Consider the following 17,932-nt stretch of genomic DNA (forward strand, 5'->3'; position numbering starts at 1 on the left):
GTAATTTCCTACCGTAAATATATCAAAACTTAGTTTTTGATTAGTAATATTCATTGCTTAGAACTTAATTTGGATAACTTTCAAGGTGATTTTCTTAGTATTTAGATTTTTTTGCACCCTCGGATTCCAGATGTTTAAATAGTTGTATATTGGCCAGATATTTTCCTATCCTAACAAACCATACATCAATTTATTTATGATGTTTAAATCTCAATTTCCAAATATTGACGCCTATGGCTGGTTTTGTGGTCCATGGTCACATATTATTATATTATATTATATTATATTATATTATATTATATTATATTATATTATATTATATTATATTATATTATATTTGTGGTCCATACATATTATTATATTATATTATATTATATTATATTATATTATATTATATTATATTATATTTAGTGCTTTCAAATGATTTATCACAATTAATCTTATCCAAAACAAGTTTGTGTTTACAAAATATATGTGTGTACTGTGTATATTTATTATGTATATATAAATACACACACATACATGTATATATTTTTTTTTTTCATTATTAAGTTTGATATTGGATGTGATTAATCGTGATTAATCTTTTGACAGCATTATATAATTATATTATTATATTATAATGCCTTATTTAGTATCAGCCATCCCTAGATGACTGAATCAACTATGCTCACCAAGCAAGCAAGTTTTGTGATATACAGTGTAGATGCTCTTAGTGTGGAAAGACAGAACAGAATGTTTCATCATTGATGGAGACATAAAAGTTTGCAAAGCAAACAAATGCTCCTCGGGCGGATGCACAGTGCAGGGAGATCTAGTTTACCGTTGCTTTCTGTGTGCTGAGAAGATGAAAGAGCGAACAATGTGAAGTGTTTTTCCCTTCAGGTTACTCAGCCAGCTGAGTCACTAGTGTCTCTTTTGTAGATGGAGCTGACAAGTTGGAAGTGGCTTGAGCAGTGATTTCCTCCACCCATCTGCCATGTCCTGTTGTTTTTCCCTTGTCCTTGGTGCTGAAATCAGTAGCGCAGCAGTGAGGCTGAACAGAGGTCTCACCTTCAAACTATACTATGAATACAGTCATTTTACTGTTAGTCTGCTGACAGTGAGTTGTCAGAACAAAACGCTATTGCAAATGTGTCTGACAAGACATGCAGAAAAACATACAGCCAGTGATATAGTGCACTCATGAAGGAAGGCATGTAAACAGAGATTTCAAATGGCATGTGAGAGGGGCCGAGCTGGGCTGGGAAGGTATAAACTGCAAGGAGGTGTCACATTGCTTCAGCTAATGGAAAATGTCACTATGATGAATGGGTGAGTCTGCCAGCAATTATGCACTTAATGTAAACTTCACCCAAGAATTCTTCTTCTGTCACTTACAGACAGGAGGATTAGATTCAATTGAACTTTTCCTGGACAATTGAAATTGCATGTCTGCTGTGAAAACGCCATTAATTTCTACGGGCCTCACTGTCGAGCATAATTAAAGATGCATTAATTATGCATGCATGTCCATTAATATTTCACGCGTCCACTGCGGATACCTTATTGGATAAAGAAAGACAAATTTGATGTCACTTAATTATTTATGTGTGCAAAGATTTATCTACCCCAGAGAAGGCCCGGGAAGATGAGCTTTCGCTAAGCGTGCGCTCTGCGCCTCATGAGTTTGCTTCACAGTAATTATGCTTAAGCGCTAAAATACAACATTTTCGGGAAAAAATAAACAGTAATCTACTGCCTGGTCTCTGGTGTGCCTGGACTTAAAAATGAGTCTGTGCTGGTGTGCCTTGAATAAAACCAAGAAATCACCCTTGTGGATTGAATAGGCTGTGCAGAGAACTTAAAGTAAATATTCCCATGAACCTGAGGTGACATAATTTCCTCATTTACTTGGGGTTCCTTCGAAACCCTCGTGTTTGATTAATGGGTCACATTATGTAGTTGTAATATTCTTTATGGAGTCACAATGGCATCATGCGCAGTGTATGTTGTAGGCTCATCTTTAGAAAGGTAAACATTGGATTCAGCGCAGTCTCACCTGGTCCAATTAGTAGCATTTTGCATATCACAGCAGAATGAGGTCGAGGTTGGAGATGAGCTGAACTCTTGAGGTCATAAGTACCAGAGATGTTCATCTTCCTTCCCAATACCTGTTTCTGAGGCAGATTGTCATGTTGCCCTATAAAGAAGCAAGTTAATTATTCACACAGTCAGTTAGCGTCCTAATAAAAGAGTCTGTTGGAGGCTCAGCATGGCCGCTTGATTCAGTGCGGGTTTGCAGTGGGACTGCCTGCTGGCGAATATTATTGACACTTTCTCATGTATTGTACTTGAAACCAGGGATAACTTAAAGGTGAAGTGTGTAATTTTCAATATTATTATATATTGCCGGTTTAAAAGACTTGAGGTAAATACTGTGGCTCTTAGTTTTCAAACATTGTTTGGTTCGAGTAGTTCAACTTCTGGCTTAACCAGTGGCATTTGTTCCAAGATTCAGTGTTTGGCTGCTTAGCAATACTGTAACAATACCATAAAAACATCTTGCTCAACTGACAGCCATTCTGTTTATTCTGATGTTATCAATTTTCTGACAAAGTAACTTTTTTTTCAAGAAACAATGTACGTCATCAAAATTTCAGTAGGTTATAGTACGTTCAGCCAAGCTGAACTGAGCAGCCGTTATATAGTAGATGGAGGCAGGCATTACAATGAGTTCCTGGAGTTATTTTTGCAATTTCCTCTGGTACTTTTTGTGCCACATAAATTACACACCTCACCTTTTAAATCAGACACAGTCACAGTTCACTATATTTAAAGTTCAAGCTTAACTTGCAAATTCAGCGTTATCAGGTTCTGCACATTCCCACAACATCGCACTTTCTTTTTTTAAGTATTTTGCAAACACTTTTTGACCCTGCACCATTACCTTGGTGAAATTCTAATGATACAATTGATAAAATATAGCAAAATAAGTCCTTTTTTGTGGGTATTTTTCACTCTGAATGCACTAAGACCTGTTAGGTCTATAGCTCAGGGCTATGTTTTTCTGTGGAAAAATACGCTTCAAGCAAATTCACATATATTTTCATTTGTATTTTATCTTCATTTGTATTTAATGGTACAAAAAGGGATGTTTTTATGTCCATCATTAATCACAGGATTTATTCATCCAGACTGTCATGTTTTTTTTTTTGCCGTTTTTTAGAACCTGAGAGTGCTGTCGAAAACTTCCACTAGCCTGGAGCTGGAATGGGACAATAGTGAGGCAGATGTAGAAGGCTACAGGGTGGTTTACAGCACACTGGCTGGTGATCAGTATGACAAAGTCATTGTCCCAAGCAACGATGGCGCCACCACCAAAACTACTCTCACTGGTAAACTCAAACCCAACTTTTTCCTTTATTTCATATACTGAAATATTCTATACAATTTCTATATAATATATTATAATATCTGACATAACCACATTTCAGATATTATATAAGGTATGGAACCAATAATTGGTAAAATGGTTTTATTCATAGTAAAACTGTTTATTGTTAATTCCATTTAAAATTCTTAAAATTTTCAATAAAATTCACATTTAAAATTGTTGTATTTAAAATACAACTGTTGCTTCGAAATTGCAGTTAAATATTAAAAAGCTTTACAATTATTCTATTTATAATAAAACAACATGCCATCACAAATTCACATTAATCCTAACATTTCAAATATATAAACATATCATTTATGTATATTTGTTAGGGTTATGAACTTTAGTGTTGTCTTTTTCTGTTACGTCTGCCTGTTCCTGTTTTTCCTTATATGGTTTTGTTCCTGTTCGGTTTAAGCTCTTTAGTTCATTTGCTCGTTAGTCATTATTAGTTAACTCCCATTAATTAACTCCGATCACCTGCTTGCCCCTCGTCAGCTGCCCTATACCGACATACTGTCGGTTATTGTTTAGTCACATGTGTTTACGTTACCCGGAGTCATTATCTTTCATGTATTCGTGTGGATTATTATTAAAGACATTTTGTGGATTATCTTCGTCTTCATCGCCTTCCTTGGTTGAATCGTGACAATGTTGCTTTGTCACTATAATGACTTGAGGATTTTGTTAAATACATCATAAACAAGATTTGTGATTTGTATACATAATGTTTTTGATATTCTTAGGTATCAGTACATAAAGTTTTATATAAACACAGATTTGACTGTATGTCCAACTTTAAGACCCTGAATCCTCAGTCTAGGCTACGGCTACTCTTTCAAATTTGCTGGCATACAGACATTTTTTCTTTCTTTAACAGCTTTTTCGCAAGTAAGGAACATTTCTGGTAATAAGTATTGAAAATAAAGTATTTGTTTCTCACCTCTACGTGCAAGTCACTTCAAGATGTTTGACTCAGTCTCTCATTATGAACTAATTGTGAGCGCCAACAAATCTATATTTATAACTATAGATATAAATCTATATTTAGCAAAACTTATACTTGTTTAGTGACAGCAAAATATATTGTTTATGTGCATAATGTATTGCTCATTTTTTTTAAATCACTCTCTATCTTTTGCTATTTTACTTCTCTCCTCTTTAGATTTACTGCCTGGCACAGAGTATGGCATAGGAATTTCAGCCGTTCTAGGTGCCAACCAAAGCACCCCAGCAACGATGAATGCCAGAACGGGTAAGGGATAAGATTATAGGCCTTCCGTTGCCAGATCACAGTGAAATACATTTATTTTCAATTGCATGGTGTTTGTATTCCTGCTGCCGACTGTTTTTGCCAGTAGACTGATAAATAATGTTTGTGATAAGGTTTACTGAACCACACAGCTTAATATTCCCATTGCAAACCTTGAAACAGCCACAGTGTACTCTGATTGTTAGGTCTGGATGTCCCCTTGGATTTGACTGTCACAGCCTCCACAGACAACACCATCACTCTGTTGTGGGGCACAGTGCAGGGGCCTATTGATCACTATAAGGTGACCTACACTTCCTCCACTGGAGTCACAACTGAGCTGACGGTGCCCAAGGACGTCAACACCACCACACTGACAGGTCTAGAGCCGGGCACCGAGTACACCATTACAGTTGCAGCACAGAGAGGCAGGCAGCAGAGCACTGCCGCTACTATTGATGCCTTCACAGGTAATTTGATCTTTTGGGAAATGGAGTACAGGAATCACTGAGTAGCCAAAGCATTGCCTCATCTCTGCCTCGTTACATGTCGTGTCAGTTTTGGCCAGAAATATCGCTAATCTCCTGGATAATTGCATGAGGATTCAGGATGGTGTGGATGTAAGACCTTTAATTCATTGTTAACCATGTGCAAAGAAGATGCAATGGCTTCTGTAGCTTTTTCAAACAGGTTCATTTGTAGTTGCTTCTAATCATCTTTCATTAAAATTCTGCCTTTTACTCCAGGGGTTCCCAACCTTTTTTTATCAGCAAAATAGATGTATTTAATAATTTTGCTTTTCTTCCTTATGCATTTCTACAACAGTTTGTCTTTATCGCTCAGTTGCTTTTGCATGGCGCATCAACACATTTATATCTACAGCATCAAGATTTAATCATATTTTATCACCATTATCCACTTCATTCAATTTCCATCATTTGTTTGATAACTAGTGGTAAGATCATGTAATTGATTTGTAGCCCTAAAAAGTATGAAATTAAAATTATCAAATAGAACATGTTTATAACTGTCAATCGGTTATTTTTTTTTTTTAAATGAACACAATAAATTGCATGTAATGAAACAATATTTCCTGAGAAAATAGAGATGGTTCAAACAACATTATTGTGGCAGAGAAAATTGATGAATGTCCAAAACATAAATTTTTATTTTCATATCACTGAACATAAGCCACAATCCGCAATCCAGTTTGTAATTGATTTTTATGACGGCATGGCAAGCGCAACTTTGAAAAATTAGTTGTGTGACCTCTGTTTTCTGTCTGATTCTATTTCTGGTTTCATTCTGCACTCTGTCCAGCTGTTTTTGAATCCAAGTGCGCATCCTGTGAGAATAGCTCAGTCTGCTCTTAATAGTGTGGTATGGCGAGGTGTGTTGGTGCTAGTGGCGGTATGAAAACGGTACTTCTATACTTGAATTGCTCCAGTAGTAAAAAAAGAAATCCCTTTTTATGGGATTTACATAATGGTCAGGGTGTGATTAATTCTGTTTTTTAAATTCCATTATTTTTAATTAATGCACTAAATTAACACATTAAATTAACTGCATTAATTTTATTGAATTTAATTTAATATTTCTTTCACAAACTTTCTAGGACCCCCTGCAGCTATGAGCCCCTGGGGGTTTGAGAATGCCTCAAACTCTGCTTCACGTCATTTTTTTTTTTTTAACTCTATCAAAGTAATAACTCTTCAGACTTTATCTTCCTTATGAATTTCGTCTTTGTTGTTATCACTCACTTGCTTTAGCATGCCACATCAACACATTTATATCTACACTATCAAGATTTTATCATATTCCATCACCATTTTCCACTTTTCTTCATCCAATTTCCATCATTCGCTTGATATCTACAAACTGGCTGCATCTCTTCTGCAAACTTCATCCGATCACCTCATTGTTCTTCATTCTTGTACTCCTCTTCCCTCCTTCCTGTGAGGATGTGCCAATCAACTAAGAGATCTTTAATCACAGGAGCCAGCATTTCGTAATATAGTTGTTGTCATTCAATTTCAGGGTTCCGCCCTATCACACAGCTCTTCTTCTCCGATGTCACTTCTGATTCATTGACTGTGGCATGGAGTGCACCGGCACCACCTGCTGACGCATTCATCTTGAACTACAATGCTCAGGACTCCAGTGATGATTCTGAGATTGCTCTAGATGGGTCCAAAACCAGAATCACACTCACTGGTCTCCTGCCCTCCAGGCGGTACACTGTTACCCTGGTTACCATGCACGGCAATGTGACCTCAAAGCCAGTTATAGGCTCAGTCGCAACAGGTATTAATGCTAATGAATGTTCATGATGTTCAAGGATGTTATGTCTGAGGTTGTTAAATGTGCTTATTTAATGTTTAAAAACAGGGTTTTCTCAGTTGATTTTACACCAGTGCACTCAAAACAATTAACACTTCTGGACCTCATGCAAATTGCATGTATAATTTTCATGAATCATTTCAGTTTGATTTCAAAAACAGTGAAAATGGAGAAACTGAAGTAATGCTATATTCATGGCATGCTGTCAAATAGCATCAAATTGATACCTGCTGGGTTTGTAATGCACAGCACAGGAAGTGCAATTTATGAAATTGTTCACACAACTATCATGACTTTGCTATTTATATATAGAGTCATCTGTGAAAACCTATTTTGTGATGGTGGCCTATCTATTCTCCATTCGCATTTATGAATCCAGCTGGAAAAGTGTTCAACCGCAGCCTTTTGACAAAGTAACTTTTCTCCAAGCAATAAAAGAGACCTGCAGAGATATTGAACTACATTTGTGCCATTCATGGATTCAGCATTCATGCTGTTCTTTCCTTAAGTCCACCACTTGAGAAAACATAGTATTTGATGTGAATGAAATTCTCTGGCTTAACAGAAATGAGAGGCTTAATGAATATGCAAATTTCAATAGGAAGAATAAAAATAAAAATTATACTTCACACTCGTGCTGTACTGAAAATAGTGCAAATATTACTGAAAAGGAACAATTTTACTAAATTAATAGTCTGTTTGAGTGGTTGTGTTGATTATTTTGAGAAATCATAAAACAAGTAAACGTGCATTTTTCCTAGGGTGCTCTTTTAAGGAATAGTTGACCCGAAAACCATTTACTCACCCTCAAGTTGTTACAAACCTGTATGAATTTTTTTTTTTCTGTTGAGCACAAAATAAAATATTTTGAAGAATGTTGGTAGCCAAACATTATGACTACCATTTACAGAAGTGGAGGGTGAGTAAATGATGACAGAATTTTCATTTTGGGGTAAACTATCCCTTAAAGGTTTTTGCATTTGTGTTAGTCATTTAACAGTTATTTGTGAGCGTGCGCAGAACAAGATCTTGTCTATACCTGCTGGATTTTCTCATTATGATTCCTGCACACAGCTGCACAGCAGATTTTTCAACCTTTTGTGTCTTAATTAATTCAACAGTGTGTAATCCTCTCCTAATTACCTCTCTCTCAATGTGGAGGTGTCAAGAATTATTCAGCTGTTCTGTCAGTGAACTGATATTTGCAGTTGCCAAAGCAGATATTGTCTCGGAGCTATTTCTAAACATAGAAATTAACTCTGCAGCAGGCCACCTGCACAGCAGCTTGATTAGTTAACTAAAAAAAAGTTTCAACTTTTACTTTGCTTCATATTATTATTATTATTATTGTAATGACGCGATTTGTACATTTTAAGCACTCGCACCTGTTGTCGTCTAGTGTTTTATAAAGCCTGTTAGCTTAGAAATGTGTTTAGTACATTTTCAGCATGTTCTTGCTTTAGTTAGAAACCATATTTTCACACATTAACGCTCCTTTACATTAACATAAGTGAAAAAAGGTCACCATATGCTCAACAATAAGAAACGGAATAAATGCAGATGGAACGGGCTGAAAAAAGTTGTTCTTGGTGCCCTTTATACAAAGTCTGGCTATATATTTATTGACTGCTCTGCAGAGTAGAAAATAAATTAAGATATGCATACATGAATAATCACAACTCATTTACTGAGGAATATTTTACCCTGAAAGCATTTAAATGAGGTTGACAACCTGTTTATGAATTGCCACCCATAGTTTATGAATTGAATGCATTAGTCTAATGAATATGGGAGGTGTGAATGGCTTTTCACTCGCTTTAATGACTGGCCATGTCAATAATGGTAAGAGTAAATCAGTTTATTTCCCTCTCAATTGTCAGAATGCTACAGAACCACTGTTAGTCTGTTAAACTGTTTTCAGAGGCAGTGTAACCTTTACTTTAGCAATGCTAAGTGCTATTGGGACAGATAAACAAATCATGAAAGAGTCCCTGCTGGACAGCAGCGGACAATAACAATGCAAATGTCCTTGTGAAGAGTGTCATGTGTCCAGCGTACTTATACTCCTCTCTGGGTCTGTTGACAAACAGAAATAGGAAATAAATTACATGAGAATAGAAAAGAATGACAATGACTGTTCCACTGAAATGAATAACATTGCAATGGGGAATCTATAATATAATAATAATACACTGATCAATTGTATAGTGTAATATATTAATAAGGTCCAGTTCTCACTATTAACAATTACTTTTGCCTCAATAAACTCCTAATTACTGCTTATTAATAGTTAGTCAGGTAGTTGTTAAGTTTAGGTATTGGGTAGGGTTAAGGATATAGAATAGAATATGTGCTTTATAAGTAGTAATAAACAACTAATATGCTAGTAATATGCATGCTAATAAGCAACTAGTTAATAGCGAGAATTGGTCCCTTTACTAAAGTGTTACCAAAAATTGTAATCAATAATACAATATATTTGAGTGACCTTATTGGGGAAGACATATTGTGATCTCATGACCAGCTGAATACTACTCATTTTGATCTCAGTAGCCCCGTTATTGGACATTTTACTTCAGGAATAAGTTAATCATGTCTAACTGTGAATAGTGCATTTCTACAGTCAATGCAACATTATTGATACTTACACTACTGTTCAAAAGTTGGTAAGATTATTCATGTTATTACAGTAGTCTCTGTGGCTTACCAAGGCTGCATTTGCTTGATCAAAAATACAGGAATATTGTGAAATATGATTACAATTAGAAATGACAGTTTTCTATTTTATGTATTATAAAATGAAATGTATTCCTGTGATGGAAAAGCTGAATTTTCAGCAGCCATTACTCCAATCTTCAGTGTCACATGAGCCTTCAGAAATCATTGTAATATGCTGATTTGGTGTTCAAGAAACCAATTGTGTTGCTTAATATTTGGTGGAAACTTGAGATACTTTTTTTTCATAATGCAGGATTGGACCCTCCCAGAGATATGAGTGTGATGTACGTCACAGAGGAATCTGTAACCATATCATGGATTCAACCACTCGCACCCTTTGATTACTATAAAATGTCTTACCAATCACCAAAAGGTACATTCTCTGGCTTATATTTAAAGCATGTCTAATTTGAACAAATTAGAAAAAAATAAGTCAGCATTACTATTTGTCATCACAGGTAGGATGGACAATGTGGTGATTGACAATGACATCACCAACTACACCCTAACCAGCCTCCATCCAGCAACGGAGTACGAAATTAAGCTGAACGCAGTGAGAGGAAGCCAAGAGAGCAAGGTCATCACCACTACTGTCTTTACAGGTATTTCTATTCTCTTCTGTTACTAATCATATACTACTGCACATCCTGCAGATTGGTATTCTAATTTACCCTAGGAAATGTCTTTTGGTATTCTGTGAAGGATGTGCTCTCATATAGCCTCGTTCGTCACAGAACTTTGATTTGATAGAAATATGGATGACAGTCTGAGGAATGATGCACATCATTTACCATGTGATGAGTACCATCTCTCACCCTGTGCGTTCCGCCCGTCCTCTGGGAGGCTGCCAGCCATCTCTCAGAAGTGAAATGAAATTTTACTAATGGAATCAGTGATCAGAAGAGATGCTCACCTGCCATCTTACTTGAACAGCACCGCACGGCGGTGACAGGCAGGGGGGGTCTCTCCTCAACCACCACCAGTGTGCAGCATCAACCTGGATGATGCGACGGCAGCCACAGTACAACGGCGCCAGTGCGCTCACCAGCTACAGGTGGAGAGGAGAGAGAGTCATAGAGCCAATTAAGTGGATGGGGATTATTAGGAGGCCATGATTGACAAGGGCCAGTGGAGGGAATTTGGCCAGGACACCAGGGTTACACCCCTACTCTTTACGAGAAGTGCCATGGAACTTTTAATGACCACAGAGAGTCGGGACCTCGGTTTAACGTCTCATCCGAAAGACGGTGCTCTTTGACAGTATAGTGTCCCCGTCACTATACTGGGGCGTTAGGACCCACACAGACCACAGGGTGAGCACCCCCTGCTGGCCTCACTAACACCTCTTCCAACAGCAACCTAGTTTTCCCAGGAGGTCTCCCATCCAGGTACTGACCAGGCTCAACCCTGCTTAGCTTCAGTGGGCAACCAGCCTTGGGCTGCAGGGTGATATGGCTGTGGCATATAACTTATAATGTTATATTATCTACATATATATAATTAGTTGAATAAAATTTAGTGCTGGGCAACAATTAATCGCGATTGCATCAAAAATAAAAAAAAATGTGTGTACATACAGTAATATATGTGACCCTGGACCACAAAAGCAGTCTTAAGTCGCTTGGGTATATTTTTAGCAATAGCCAAAAAAACATGGGTCAAAATTATCGATTTTTCTTTTATGCCAAAAATCATTAGGCTATTAAGTAAAGATTATGTTCCGTGAAGATATTTTGTAAATTTCCTACTGTAAATATATAGAAACTTAATTTTTGATTAGTAATATGCATTGCTAAGAACTTCATTTGGACAACTTTAAAGGCGATTTTCACAGTATTTTGATTTTTTTTGTACCCTCAGATTCCAGATTTACAAATAGTTGTATCTCGGCCAAATATTGTCATATCCTAACAAACCATACATCAATGGAAAGCTTATTTATTCATTAGCAGTCTTTGTTCCAGCTGTGCATTATATCACTGAAATGAATTAATTAGTCTATGTCTCGAGCCTAGGAAGTTAACTAATCAGTCATATCATTTGATGCAGTACAATAGAACAAACAGATGCTGGCCTTTACTTAAACACTGCTGACTTGCTTAATAACTAGGTAGGAAGTGTTTGCCTATACATCAAAACACAGCTACACTCCCCATCGCAGCTTAAAGCCTGACAGTTTTGTTCAAAGCTAATAAAAATATGACAGGCAAACAATCTCAAGCTGCCCGTGTTGAGAGCAATCTTGCCAATGCTGTAACAATGCAAAGTGACAAGCGGCTCCTTTAAAAATGCATCTTGTGGAAACAGCTTATTATTAATAGGATATAGAAAACATTGTGGCTTATTTCAGCTGTTATGTAAAGGGTGACAAGAGGAGTTGATGAGACATGATGGATCTGGTACAGAGCTATGTTCTGGTTCACAGCTCTGCCTAATGACCTGCTGAGGATCATCAAGTTCACGTTCACTGCATAAGCGAAAACTGATATTCTCCTCCTAGTCTGTCAGCGTATGGGCATGTCAAGACTTGGTAAAGCAGAGAGAGGGGAATGTGCGATGGGGAATTGGGGGATTTTGCCTCTGAACTGCTGTCAGGCAGCGGAGATCAGCTTCTCTGCAAGGTTGTGAGAGGCCTAGAATTTCTTGGAACAAAGTCAATGGTACCTAATGGAGGGCCAGCTCTCTACAGCTGTAGAAGTGATATGACTATTGCCAGAGAGGCTGGCAGAACAAAAATGCGCGTGGGACAGGATGGGAAGATGGTAATGTACTATTACAGTCTACTGACCTCCTCCAAGAGGACATACGCCATAGTGCAAAGAGGAGAGTGAGATTTTTCCTGTGTGAAAAAGAAAAGCCATCTGTGAAAGTCACAGCATGGATAGAGGATTACGGAGAACAACATTTCTCATTACTCACTTGCATAGAAATGCTGTTGAGAATGAGCTCTGCACACATTTGACTGTCTAATTTCTCCCTCGATGTCAGCTAATTAAGGAAATTGTGATCTTCTCCAGCCAGATAATCACAACAAATTAGTTCCAAGCTGCTGAGGTGCTCTATTTTTAAATTGCCGGTGAATATCGTTTGCACAGGAAGAAAAAAAAGGTGAAGATGAGACTGCTGCCAATTACCTTGGCTGAGCTTATCTCCGACTGTCTGTCTGTAACCTGCACGTAATCCTCTGTTCCACACAGCTATGGACATGCCTATGGAGCTCACTGCATTGAATGTTACACCTCAGGGGGCTCTGCTGCGTTGGAACCCCCCTGTTTCCAGTGTTGATAACTACGTGCTCACCCTCACCCGGAACCAAGGTATGTGGAAACAACCTCTCTGTCCATCATTTATCAGCATCATTTGCTCTTTAAATCACATCCCAAAAGCCACAGCCATAAATACAAAATGAAATGTAACTTTTCTCACTGGACAAAGATATATGCTGCTTTGCTATTTCAGGTCTGTGTGCGGCAGGGAAAAAGCAATGCAGATATGCAAATGGGTCTTGCTAAATGGCAATAATAAAATGCAATTAACCATATTATCATGCATAGTTGGGATAGCAAAATGAATTGGCTTATCGACTTTTAAAAAGGGTGAAGAGAATGCTTCTCGTGTAATTTGTTTTTTTGTTTGTTTTTTTTTTTTTACGTCAAAGATGCACATCCAGTCAAACTTTTGCAGTTAATGCATCTGTAACTTGGTAGATGCTAGCCAAATTAGGCAGATGCCAACATGGACCGGTTTCTTGGCATCCTCACATATCATTAGCAAATCTGTGCAAGGGAAAAATAAATGAATAAACAAATAAAAATACAACCCAGACTAGTTAAATATGGTCTCACCTACAGTTAGGATTAACATGCATTTGTGAATTTTTCTGAGAACATTAAAGATGTAACGATTCACTCAACTCACGATGCAATACGATTCACAATACTTATTTCACTTAACGTTTTTCTCACTTTTTTAATAAATTATTATATTATATACTATTATTTCTATTATTTATTATTATGCTGCAGATTTCTTTGTGAAATTAAAATGTCAAATAAAAAAGTACACTTAAATTTTAAAACAAATCCCAAATCAAATTATTAATAATAAATGGTACAAATAAAAGAAAACACTTCATATAAACAAACTAAGCCTTTGCCTGTGCTCTTTTCATTTAAAATTAGAGACAGCCACTGCATTTTAATCACAATCCAAACAAAGATGCTGCATACATGCATCATTAACAGTTTTGGTTTTAAATTAGATTCAAAAGTTGAAGCCAAAACAGAACAATCTGACTTTAACTTTATTAAACTGTACTACATTAAAAATATCTAAACGAAACAAAAACAACAGACGGGCTGCAATGAGAATGCAAATTCACTCTCTGACAGTAGGTGGCGCTTATGAAACTGCAGCGATACAGCGTTTCCTTTGTTACCCCCGTAAACAAAGCAGCGCTGTGCTTATAAATACTATTTTAATATTCAATATACGCAGTACCCCTCAAAGATACATTCATATAAACCCCCACCTCCAGATATATCACGAATCGTATAACATCTCAACTGACTTGAATCGTCACGTATTTCTATCGATTTTCAACCAGCTCAGAGTGCATCGTTACATCCCTCCAAAAAGCACATTTAAGGGGAGTTCACACAAAGAACGATAACTATAAATATGACTATATAACCATAACTATCAGCGTCCCCACAAATAGACAATCTCACATAATTTGAATGATTATTAAAACTTGATAGTTACAGTTATAATTACAGTTATCATCTTTGGTGTGAACAGGCCATTAGAAACCAAAATTGTCATTAATGGTAGTTGGTGGTCCAATGCAGTTCACAGTAATAGGGATATTTACATATTTTTTGTATTTAAATTTATATTCAATTGTCATGCTTTTTTCCCTAATTATTGAAATGCTAATTTAAATTAAATAGGTCTCCAAAAACATTTGCAAACAAGCTCTGGCAGTTCTTCACTTGCTTCTGCACTAATGGAAGTTATCTTTCCAGTTACGGCAGACACCTTCTTAGTGGAGGGTAACAAGCAGGAGCACCAGCTGAGTCAGCTCATCCCCAGCACCACCTACTCATTGGCTCTTTATGCCTCTAAAGGTCCTCTCACCAGTGGCACAGTCATTGCCAACTTTGTCACACGTAAGTGCTCCATCGCTGTTCCCTGTGTTCTAATTACAGGGGGGGGGGGCTTGAGGAGGTCAAGACCCCCTAGTTCCAGTTATACTTCCCTCGTTATCTCAAAACAGGCCTAATGGCCTTTACCCCAGTTTCTGAGAAAGGTAGAGCTCAGGGAAAGAATCAGAGGAGTATCCAAGAGCAGAGTCCAAACAAAAGATCACTGCATTAGTCATGAGACTAAACCAAACTTGAGACATTCAAACTGACAATATAATACAAGAGATCAAGACAAGATAGTTTGGAGTGTAATGTTCTGCTGTTTTGCCGTACTTTCTTTTTTTACTAGGTTTTTTTTTTCTTGTACCTTATTTTCTGAAAGAAATTCATATTTTTATTCAGCTAGGACACATTAAAATGGATCAAAAGTAACAGTAAATACATTTATAATGTCATAAATTATTTCTATTTTTAAAATAAATGCTGTTCATCAAATAATCCGGAACAAATTTATCATTGTTTCTACAAAGATATCATGCAGTACTGTTTTCAACATTGATAATAATAAGGAATGCCTGTTGAGAACCAAATCAGCATATTCTATAAGAATGATTTCTAAAGGATCCTGTGACAATGAAGACTGGAGTAATGACTGCTGAAAATGCAGCTTTGCCGTCAATAAATTACATTTTAAAATACAGTAGTCAACATTTGAAGTGGATCAAAAAAGTTCATCAAAGTTGTCCTAAGACAAGAACGCATTTTGGTTTTAGGTCTTAGGACAACTTTGGTGAAAGTTTTTGTCAGCATAGTCTGAAGATGCTCTGAATCGATTTTGGTGAAAATCGGACCAACTGGTGTGGAGGAGTTCGAAAAAGTAGTTTTTTTACATAAATCAAAATGGTGGGCAGGAAGTTCAGCTGACTATGGCATAATTGGTATGTGTGTTTCATTACAATTTCATTACAATAGGCTAATGCAATCAAAAGTTATTAGCATTTTTGGAAATTTCATGATTAATGGTTAATGAATGGTTTATTACTCTTGACCAATAGGTGGCGCTGTTACCAAATTGATCTGGCGTGGTCAGTGTGAGGTGACAATAGCACATACAAAGTTTGGTGTAAATATGTCAAAGCTTTGCAGAGATACAGCCTCAGATGCAGTTTGGCATCTTTCCAGCAAATTCGTTAATGCGTTAAACGAAAACGATTTCATATATCGACACAAAATCCAGCATGGTCTGCAGATGATCCGAGTCAAATTTATTGAAAATCGGACCAACGGTCTAGGAGGAGTTCGAAAAAGTAGGTTTTCAACCTGAATCAAAATTGAGGACAGGAAGTTCTGCCAATTTTGGCATAACTGGTATGGATGTTCTCGGCATGACCCAAAGAATATATTGAGACCTGTTTCATTACAATAATTTTTGTATCAAAAATGTTGACTAGTGTATATTAAAATAGAAAAGAAAATATTTTTTGGATTAAAAAAAATGCAGCTATGGTGAGCATAATAGAACATAACATAACATTTAAAAATATCTTAAGATGAAAGAGCTATGCACAGACTGGGAGAGGTTTAGTAGTTTAGAAGCCAAAACCGTTCAATGAACATATCAACTGTAGCCCTAATATAGTGGGATATTTATTTACTGTGCATCAGTCAATGAACCCAGAAGCTTAGATATATTCTGAATGCTGGGAAGGAGTGACAAGTTTTTATAACTGTCAAATCATAGTATTTTCCACTTTAGTGCTGTGTTTCTCAATGCTGCTGCTGATGGCCTACATTTAGGGTGTTTCACTAACCTGATGCACCCTCACAATGTCTCCAGGTCATGGAGCTCTGTACTAATGAGCTGGTGAGTTGAATCAGACACCCAAAATGTGCTAAAGTGAACAGGATTGAGAAACACTGGTTAAATGGCAAAGTTGCTGATTTCATTTCAGTATTATCTACAACTTGTTACACACATTTCCAGTATTTAAATTTGATTGGACAACCAGCGTCCCAAGAGTGGTGATATTTAACCTATGGTTACGCATTACCTGCAGGCGTGAACACATTCGGTAAAACAGCACTCATGCTTGAATATCCAATAGACAGCTGCAAGGTTAAGCACTTCTCTAATTGTACTATCATCTTCTTCTAGTTTAGCAGAGGTGAGATTCAGATGTGAAGCAGAAACAAGGCCGTGACTTTATTTTTGTAGTTTGTGTAACAAAATCCTGATGTCAGCAATGCTCCAATTCCCATGTGAGAACAGAGAAGAGATCAGCATCACTACCCATCTTTCCTCACCGTGAGGCTGTCCGCAGAGAGAGGCGAACTGTCTTTCCCACACAGAAGACTGAACTAGAACAAGCTGCGGTTTCATTACGAGCTGCTTTATTCTGCATTGAAACTTTCAAGGCAGACAGCTTTCAGATGCATTAGACCTCAACTTTAATCAAATGGCCCTCCCAGAATACTTCATTAGTTTGGATTGTTTAGAGGAAATTAATTTGCACATAAAAGTGTCACAGGCCATTGGCTTTGCAACCTCAGTACCAGCTCAGTGACGTGCATAATCTTGACACATAATCGCTTGATGAGGTTTGTTGTGTTCATTTGCCTTCAAACTTTTTTTTTCAGCTTCTTAATGACAATTTCATTCGGAGATAGTTCTGCTCTAATAACAGTGGATTTAGATCCTGCCATGCTCTGATAAAAATGTTTCATTGCCTGCAATGCCTGAAAAAACTTCCCTGAAATTACCATCCTGCGGTGTTTAAGAATCTGCCAGCTCCCACCCTGAGGGAGGTGAAGTGTCAGAGATGCATCATTTTGGCATTTATGAGGAGGCTTATGGAAGCTTAAGGGGATAATTAAGATTACAACAACTAACAAATTTCATGCCGATTTCAGGATTAGTGCTGTCTGTCATTTTGATTTAGATTACAGTTCTAACTTCATCGTTAAAGAGATTAAGGTGAGGACAGGAATATGAATGTGTTCCTCAGATATGCACAGAAGAATCTCTCTCCTTTTCTCCTCGGTTGGATTTCATCCTCG

The 17,932-nt window shown here is 37.0% G+C and overlaps 1 protein-coding gene across 1 annotated transcript in view; it reads left to right on the plus strand.

Moving 5' to 3' along the window:
- LOC107722042 (tenascin-R-like) overlaps window positions 1-17,932 on the plus strand; it is a 143,476-nt gene that overhangs the window by 105,856 nt on the left and 19,688 nt on the right. The window contains exons 9-17 of the mRNA XM_016530270.1: window positions 1,601-1,647; window positions 3,209-3,377; window positions 4,584-4,673; window positions 4,877-5,140; window positions 6,708-6,974; window positions 9,982-10,101; window positions 10,187-10,330; window positions 12,926-13,045; window positions 14,756-14,899. Of these exons, the coding sequence (XP_016385756.1) occupies window positions 1,601-1,647; window positions 3,209-3,377; window positions 4,584-4,673; window positions 4,877-5,140; window positions 6,708-6,974; window positions 9,982-10,101; window positions 10,187-10,330; window positions 12,926-13,045; window positions 14,756-14,899 (1,365 nt within the window). The remainder of the gene's footprint in view (window positions 1-1,600; window positions 1,648-3,208; window positions 3,378-4,583; window positions 4,674-4,876; window positions 5,141-6,707; window positions 6,975-9,981; window positions 10,102-10,186; window positions 10,331-12,925; window positions 13,046-14,755; window positions 14,900-17,932) is intronic.

Source organism: Sinocyclocheilus rhinocerous, unplaced genomic scaffold (assembly GCF_001515625.1).
Source record: "Sinocyclocheilus rhinocerous isolate Xijiao unplaced genomic scaffold, SAMN03320098_v1.1 scaffold484, whole genome shotgun sequence".
NCBI classification, from domain to species: domain Eukaryota; kingdom Metazoa; phylum Chordata; class Actinopteri; order Cypriniformes; family Cyprinidae; genus Sinocyclocheilus; species Sinocyclocheilus rhinocerous.